Genomic DNA, 7973 nt, shown 5'->3' on the forward strand with positions numbered 1-7973 from the left:
GGGGTAGGATTTGTAACACCCACTTTGTAATTTGCCAAGAATAATACCAATAGAGAAACAATTTCTCTTTATGTGAGTTTGATCTTTATGTATCATCACTTGTGAACACCATATTCAAAAAAAAAATTAATAAAAGGATATACCATTAAATTGTGCATCATGCTGAGGTTTTATTTGGTGTGCATTTTGTGACAACATAAAAATAATGTGACAGGAAATATATTAAAGCCCAAAGTGGAATTTAAGAGCTAAAAGGAATTTTAGAATTGGAGAAAAGAGGAGAAAAGTACTAGATCAATATAAATAAAATATGATTAATCAAATAATTGTACTTGAGCATACTATATTATAAACTTATATTTTTGGTTAAGGAATAAACTTCACAACAGCACTTGAATTCAAAATTTGAAAAACATAAACTTAGGAAAGAAAAGAAAACAGAAAAATAAAAAGGAGAAAAGAATAAAACCTTACCTGGGCCAGCGGCTACCAATTCGGCCCATCTACCAATCACCCACGCGCGGCCCGTGATCTCCTCCCCTCCTGCGCGAATTCCACGGCTGACCCGTGGGTCCCGCCTCCAGTCTCACCAGTTCACGCGTACGCCACTGGCACTCGCTTACGCGCCGGGCCCGCATGTCATCCCTAACCGTGTCCGAGATCCGGCCGTAGCTGAGCTCAACGGAATGCGTGATTTCCGGGCCGCCATTCTCGCGCCGGTCGTTGGGGAAGCCGCGACCTCTACCAATCCTCCCCGATCTTCGGTGTATATAGGCGCCGTCAGCACGTTTGTATCGCCACGGCGCTGCTTGACGTGAGATAACCAACCGAGAGCCCCTCTTGCCGTTCTACCATTTTCGAGACTCGCCGGTGTTCTACCCTTGAAGCTCAGTCGCCGGAATCGCCTTGGCGCGCGGAGTGTGAGGTCCCGGTTGCGCGCGCCTAGGAAGCCTCGGCGGCGGCCAATTCCTCGATCCCTGCTGGTGCCACCATCCCGCGCGAAGGACGACACCCGCCCGGACACGAAGTTGGTGAGCAATTCCTCCCTTACTCGTGTTTATCTCTGCGTTCCCTAGTGCGTAGCAGTTCTGGACTTAGGTTCCGATGGGCCGAACGGCCGGGCACCGCCACCAACCATTCCATGGTCGCGGCCGGTGGTGGTCTGTGCTATAGCGACTGCAATCTGGGACAATCCCCATCCCAATCGATTCGGGTGAAAGCGAATTTGGTTTTGCGTGGGTTCTGGCGCGAATTATCCACTAGCGCGGTAGATTGGGATTCTCCGGCGAGCTTCGTCGCGGCCCGGTGGGCGGCGCCGCCGTGCGAGCCTGCCCTGTTGGGGCGATGATCTCGTGGCGTTCGATTAGAATCGCACGGTGGTGATTAGATATCGCGTACCCCTTTCGCCATGAACGATTCTGGCCGTTGATCTGTTGGCGTGCGGTGGAGATTAGATGTAGTGTACTCGCTCGCCGCGGCTCGATCTGGTCCACTGTCGTCTAATCGGACGGCTCCGGGCGGAAGATACCTCTTCGCCGCGGCGTATTTACTAAAGAAACCCTAGGTAATAGGGGAATCAACCCGCAGTACTGCAAACAGGATTCCGTGTCTCGGTTTATTTTGTGCCAGGACCCCTGCCTTTCACTGAAATTGAGGCCCAGTCTAGAACATAATAAAATCAGGGAAAATAATTTATAAATAGATTTTTAATAGGAAAATAATTGCTAGAACTTCAATAATTCATAGAAAATGCATATGAACTCCAAATTACTTCATTCCAGTTCCTAAAATTTTGTAATTTTATTCTCTAGCACTTAGTGTCTCTGTTTTATCATGACAACAGCAAGAAAATTAATTCCACACTTAATCCCATTCTAAACACATAAAACCTTTGAAAATCCATAACTTAAAATCTATAACTCCAAAAAAATTATGATTTCTGTTCCTAGAATTTTATTTTAATGTGTAGATTATTACTGTGTATGTTGTTTACATGTTTGGTGTGATGTTGATTTTCCCTGTATATTGTGCTTGTTTGTATTGTGGCGAGTAGAAGAGCCCGTTGCTGAGGATCCTGGTGAGCAGCAAGTTGAAGTAGCTGAGCAGGAGCTCATAGAAGGCAAGTTGTGCCCTTGATTCACTTTTGTTACCCAATAATGTTCTTTATAATCATCTACCATGCATAGGTTAATTTTGATGGGACCCGATAGGTCACCCTAGATTGTTTATCTCATTACCTTGTTTACCCCTGAATCACTTGGGTAGTTTTGCTATTGCTTTACATGGTTTTGGGATAAATCATTTATTATATCTATGTTCCAATTCTTTTGTTATCTTATTTTTGTTCATGTCAAGATCATTATGTTATTGTTAATTGGAACATAGAGCTTAACTTGAGAAACACGTGCCACCACAAGGGTTTATGGACGCCCTTGGCTGATTAATTAGGAAAGCTAGTGGAAGACTACCTTACCCGAAAGGGGCAAGGGCAGTAGGGGAGTTGCATGCAAGGAGGTTCTCGGGTTGATTTAGCTGCGATGGCGGTCGGACGGGGGATTCTTGCAAGTGCTCTTCCCATAAACTGTAGCGGGTTTTCGGAAGCTAGTGGAACTTTGTAAAGGCCTCGTAGTGGATCCCTAGCCATTCACCTCGGTAGTGTCTAAGGGCCTAGCTAACCCTGGCGACATGGGATACACGACTTGTGGGTAAAGGGTACAACCTCTGCAGAGTGTAAAACTGGTATACTAGCCGAGCTCACGGTCATGAGCGGCTCAGGACTCTCTGATGATTAAATTATGGAACTTAAATTCAATTTTGTCATTTGCATTGCATGGGTTTATTATTAATTTTGTTCTATTACTTTATTTATGGTTTGGTATTTACTTACACTTAGTAATTGCTAATAAAAGTTTGACCAACATTAAAAGCAATGCTCAGCTTTAACCATTCTCTTTGATCAGCCTTACACTACATGAACTCCCACCTTTGTGAGTTCATGCCACATTATTCCCCACAACTTGTTGAGCTGTGATCGTATGTGAGCTCACCCTTGCTGTCTCACACCCCCCCCCCACAGGAGAAGAGCAGGTGGTTCAGGAGGAGCCACAAGGCGAGGAGTATGATCTGATCTAGGTGGCGTTTCTCAGTTGACATTGGCGCCAACGATCCTTAGTTCGTTTTATCTTTATTATTTTATTTTGTAATAAGTCTTCCGCTATGTAATAAATACTCTGATGTTTTATGACATTTATCTCTATACACTCTGTTATTATATATGTTGTCTTCTTGGCGCATGTATGAGATGCATCTGGCTTTGTTCCTTAAAGTCGGGTGTGACACGTTCGACCTTTTTACTCGAACCGTCTGCGTGTGGTTCAGACTGTCTGACCTTAACGCCCGAACCGTTTGGTGCACGATGGACGTGCGTTCGTGATCAGGTATCCAATCGTGCTTGCACCTGAGGCCTCCGGCCTTATTAGTGGTCCTTACAATCCCTTACTTGTCTAGAGCCTTTTGAGTATCCACTCCTCGTGATGGATTTGGTGTGTGAGGATCACCGATGGTAATGTTCTTGCCTTTGTCTTTATTGGCCACCTGGTCGAACCAAAACTTTCTTATCCACCTGCCTATTTCTTTCTTGGCTATTTCATGAAAGCTAACTGGCTCATGTTTTCAGAATGCTCTGAAATATGAGGTCCAATTGATAACATAAAATTTCCTAAAATGGATTGGACAACTGTCAGATAAGTGTCATATAATAACGACTACCTCTGACCTGAATACTTGACGTTTTAGGCCCATGTACCTGGATGCTTAATAAAAAGTTGCAACCACGAGGAGAATGTACAACACATAACACATGATAGCGTATATAGGATGATTGTTACGACCAGACGGAGCATGCGCACAAAGATTCCTAACTCTCGTTTCCACAATGGAAACTGGGTTCTGTAATGGCACCAGGTGTGTGTGGGGTCGGCTGAGTGCTGTCCGGTGTGGGTGTAATGATTGGAGGTATGACTATCAAGGAATACAACAAACTGGCTCCTTCCTCGCTATCTTCTTTCTCTCCAAGTCTTCCTCTCTCTGTTTCTCTTTCCCTCCTAGCCTCTGCTAACAATGATAATATTTGAACTTTGTTTATGATTGGGATTTCATTTTTATCAGTGTTCGTATATTAGGATATGCTTCTAAGGGCGCTTACGTGTGGGCGGGTCCATGTTGCTCCCCTTCGGTGGCGGCTGCGCCGACATCGAAGGGACGACGACTGCAGAACCTGATTGGATTCGCTTGTTCAGCTTCAAATATGAGGATGTTGCATGTGTAGAAGGCATTTTGCTGGACGCCGATGGTGCCCTCGGTGAGCCGGCGCTCCTTAGCATGGGGGCGACGCGAGGCCCTAACTAACACGAGGCGCAAGCGCGGTGCGGATCCAGGAAAGCTTGATCGCCGGCCCTGGGCGGAGAGGTGGGTCGGCGGCGGCATAAACGGACAGCGGAGGGAAGAGGAGGCAGAGGTGCGGCACAAGGGAGGTGGCGGACAGGAGACGGCGGAGAGGGAGAGGTAGGCTAGGCAGCACGGGAGAGACCGAGAGGGAGAGGAACAGGGACGGCTCGTAGCTGATCTCGATGAGAAGTTCTCGCGACCGGAGTCGGACATGCGCCGCCACGCCCGTGTCCTGCCATACCCGGCCGGGAAGTATGGAGGGCGCTTGGAAGCCTAGCTCTCCGGTTTTAATAGAAGAGATAACTTTGGTCTAATTTTTTTTAGCGACCAATAGTGAGATGACAACCTGTCTTCATAACGATTCACTATAAGCTATTAAATTTATAGTATTTTTAGCGACCAAGGAACTGTGTCTAGACAAACATATTTAATCATCAACTAATAGTCTCCAACTTTGAGCACCCAACAATTAGTGCTTAATAAAGATTGCTAAAACTAAACCGTGGATCAACAAGCTTCGATATATGTTTTGCTTTGCCTTTACCTACAAGCAAGGGACGACAAGGGGTAGTGACGTGTAGCTTCGTCTCCAAACACCGTGATTTGCTGAATTCCTTTTCCATTGGTGCACGTAATAGTCATAGTCCTCGTCAAATATCATCAGCAGATTCTCATACGCTGCTAAGTCAAAAGGACGATTCAGTAAAAAAAAAAGGCAAATAATTAATCAGTGTTTTCCTTGTACGAACCAACTCTTGTGCACCCCTCACTACCTGCTGACCCCTGCTGTTAACTTCTCTACCCCTTTTTTGTCTTTTTCTCAGAAAGTCTTGGGCACATTCACTGATTCACATTAGTACATTACACACTCCAAAACATCTTTATATACACTTGCGATAACTCGCCAGGCACCACTTCGTCCTCTGTTGGAACACATTTGATTCCTGTCCAAGATTTTTCTTGAGCAAGCAAAGGAATTGAAGCTACAAATACTTATTTTGGATCCTAATGACCGAGATGGTCAGTTCTGTGCTTGTGCAGGAGACAGTCAGCCAAATTCTATCCGGTATAGTTCGAAGGTACGAGGGCAAAGAGAACTCGACTCCAAATGACGACCTGGAGAGGCTGGAGATGGCGCATATCAAGCTGGAGGCAGTTCTCGAGACATCCAGCAGGTGGCAGATCACTACTGGTTCACCGCTGTCGCGGTGGCGCAAGAAGCTGAAGCGGGCTGCTCAGGAGTGCGACGACACGCTGTGCGAGCACAAGAAGATGGTCCTCGAAGAAGAAGAGACGGAACAGGAGGTGAGGAATTCTTCCTTCCCCAGAAGACTAGCGCACGCTACCAGATCCTTCGTTTTCTCAGCCTTGGGCCGCCGCAGCAACGACGGCGAGTGCAGCTCCAGCAGGTCCGCCGTCGTCAGAAGGTTCGAGTGGTTTGCGGACAGCGCTAGCGAGTTCCTGAGATTCGTAGAGCTGGGCGGCACGCCGTCGTGCCGCCGTCACATGCCGCTCGCCTCTTTCGCCAGGCACCTCTTCGCGGGCAAGGAGCTGCAGCACAGGATCGTTGGTGGGGATGAGCATGAGGAGCGCCACTCGTCTCTTCTATGGCTGGCGCCCTTCGTTACGGAAGAGCATGGGACAGAAGCCTGCCTGGTGCTTATCAAGAAAGATAGAGGAGGAGATACACTGGGGGTGGGGGGTAGCTTCTTCTTCAGTGTGATACTCCAGCTCTCAGAAAGTACAGACATGGTTGGGACCGCGGTGGAGTGCTTGAATCTGTTCCCCGCTCACTTTCAGCCCGCGGCTGACACCATCAGGAAAGAACTCACTCAGCTGCCCACGACACAGGACTTCTCATGGGCGCCGTACGCTGGTCACTGGCACAAAAGACACTGGGACGATCTCCATAGCTTCAGCACTCGATGGTTTCGCCCAGACCCATTATGCTGCAAGCAGCAGCAGCATGGCCAGCATAGCCGATGCACGGCGGATGCCGCTCTGGGTTCAGTTGTCGAAGTGAATTTGCAGTGCCAGATCTCACTACTGCCGTCCGAGCACAACAATGGACATCGGACGACGTCGCCGTCGCCGACGTCTGAAGGCAGAGGCAGACACCCTCTGCGCGATCGTCAGGATCTGGAAGCTGGGCTCCTCTTCAGCCCCCATGGCTCCTCGGAAAGCATGCTACCACCACCGGCAGATACAGCTTCTTCGACGACGGTGTCCGTCCACGGGGGAGAACAGCACACCGGCGTGACCCTGGAGCAACTGGAAGAGATTGTGCTGCCGAGGGCGGTAGATCACTTCCAGCGGAACACCGAAGCGACAGTCTACCAGACACTTTGGAAGGCCGTCCATGGCGCTGCGTACATCCACTTCGCAAAGCCGGCAACAGGAAGTGCGGAGGCGGCTCCACCAGGTGCGCGGAGAGCTTCGAGGGGAGCTAGCAGCTGGAGGAGGAGGAGGAAGCTGCAGGTGCGACGACGACGAGAGGATCTGGAGCTGCATCGCCAGACTCGGGTGATCTCTCACGTGCTCGACTTGTGGGGCGCGCACGCACCCGTCGAGCTACGAGGCTTGGTCTTGAACTGGATTCGAAAGGAGAAGGAAAGGCAGTGCCTGAGGTTCTGAGTCTTGTACACGTGGAGAGATCAACTGAGTTGGGAGATGGGGACTGTTTTCTTGTAGGGAAACAGATCAAAAGGTTGGATTACTACTAAGGCTGGCTCCAACAGGCCAGCTATCAGACCAGGCAAAGCTAGTTTAGCTGTCCAACTGGTACTGTAGCGTCTCCAATAAGGCAGCTATCCTGGCTAGGCAAAATACATGGGAGGAGAGAGAAGAGCCAAATTGGCTGGCATTGACACGCCATGCATTTCCCTCTGACAACCGTCAGTTGGGACCATGTGAGGGAATCGACGAGCAGGATGCTTCGGTGATTTGGCGCGAAAGCAAATGGGTCAGCGGTCACAGCTAATTTGGCTTCCTTGTTGCAAACTAGACACCTATCGTTAGCCATATAAAATGCAGATGGCAGGTAAACGGGAAAATGGCTGGGCAATATGGCTATCCGTTGTTGGAGCCAGCCTCACAGACACACAAAAAAGAGAGAGAATATGTCAGAAAATAAAACAAACTTTAGAGGTAGAGGTGCATGTATGTATGAGTGCGTGTGTTTTTTTCAAAAAAAAAAGTTACAGGCTAACACTGATGCAAACTTTAATCTTTGCAGCGACACTTCTGCATTGACTTGGCTAACACTGATGCAGACAGCAGATTCACCTTGTACTGGATTCCACAGAAAATCTTGTTGAAGAAAAAGGCGTACAGTAGTAAATGAGACAGGTGGAATTTCGTGGGACTTTCAAATGAAACACTTTGTAAAAGTTGGGTGGATGCAGTCAAAACCAGTGTTTAAAATAGCGGGCTAACCCATTTATCCCCGGCCTTCTTCAGTGGCTACAAAAGGATATATCGGGATATATCTGCAGCTAAATGTTTTAGCGGTTTTCACTAGACAGTAC

The 7973-nt window shown here is 48.1% G+C and overlaps 1 protein-coding gene across 1 annotated transcript; it reads left to right on the forward strand.

Moving 5' to 3' along the window:
• The first annotated feature begins 5172 nt into the window (after positions 1-5172).
• Positions 5173-7733, forward strand: LOC103626122 (uncharacterized). The gene has a single exon (XM_008646502.3). The coding sequence runs from the start codon at positions 5455-5457 to the stop codon at positions 7078-7080; it is 1626 nt and encodes a 541-aa protein (XP_008644724.1). The 5' UTR covers positions 5173-5454; the 3' UTR covers positions 7081-7733.
• The last annotated feature ends 240 nt before the right edge of the window (positions 7734-7973 follow it).

Source organism: Zea mays, chromosome 5 (genome assembly GCF_902167145.1).
Source record: "Zea mays cultivar B73 chromosome 5, Zm-B73-REFERENCE-NAM-5.0, whole genome shotgun sequence".
NCBI lineage: Eukaryota > Viridiplantae > Streptophyta > Magnoliopsida > Poales > Poaceae > Zea > Zea mays.

Bases quoted from the DNA above. Each gene is read 5' to 3' on its own strand.
- LOC103626122 (XM_008646502.3), top strand. From the start codon at position 5,455: ATGACCGAGATGGTCAGTTCTGTGCTTGTGCAGGAGACAGTCAGCCAA.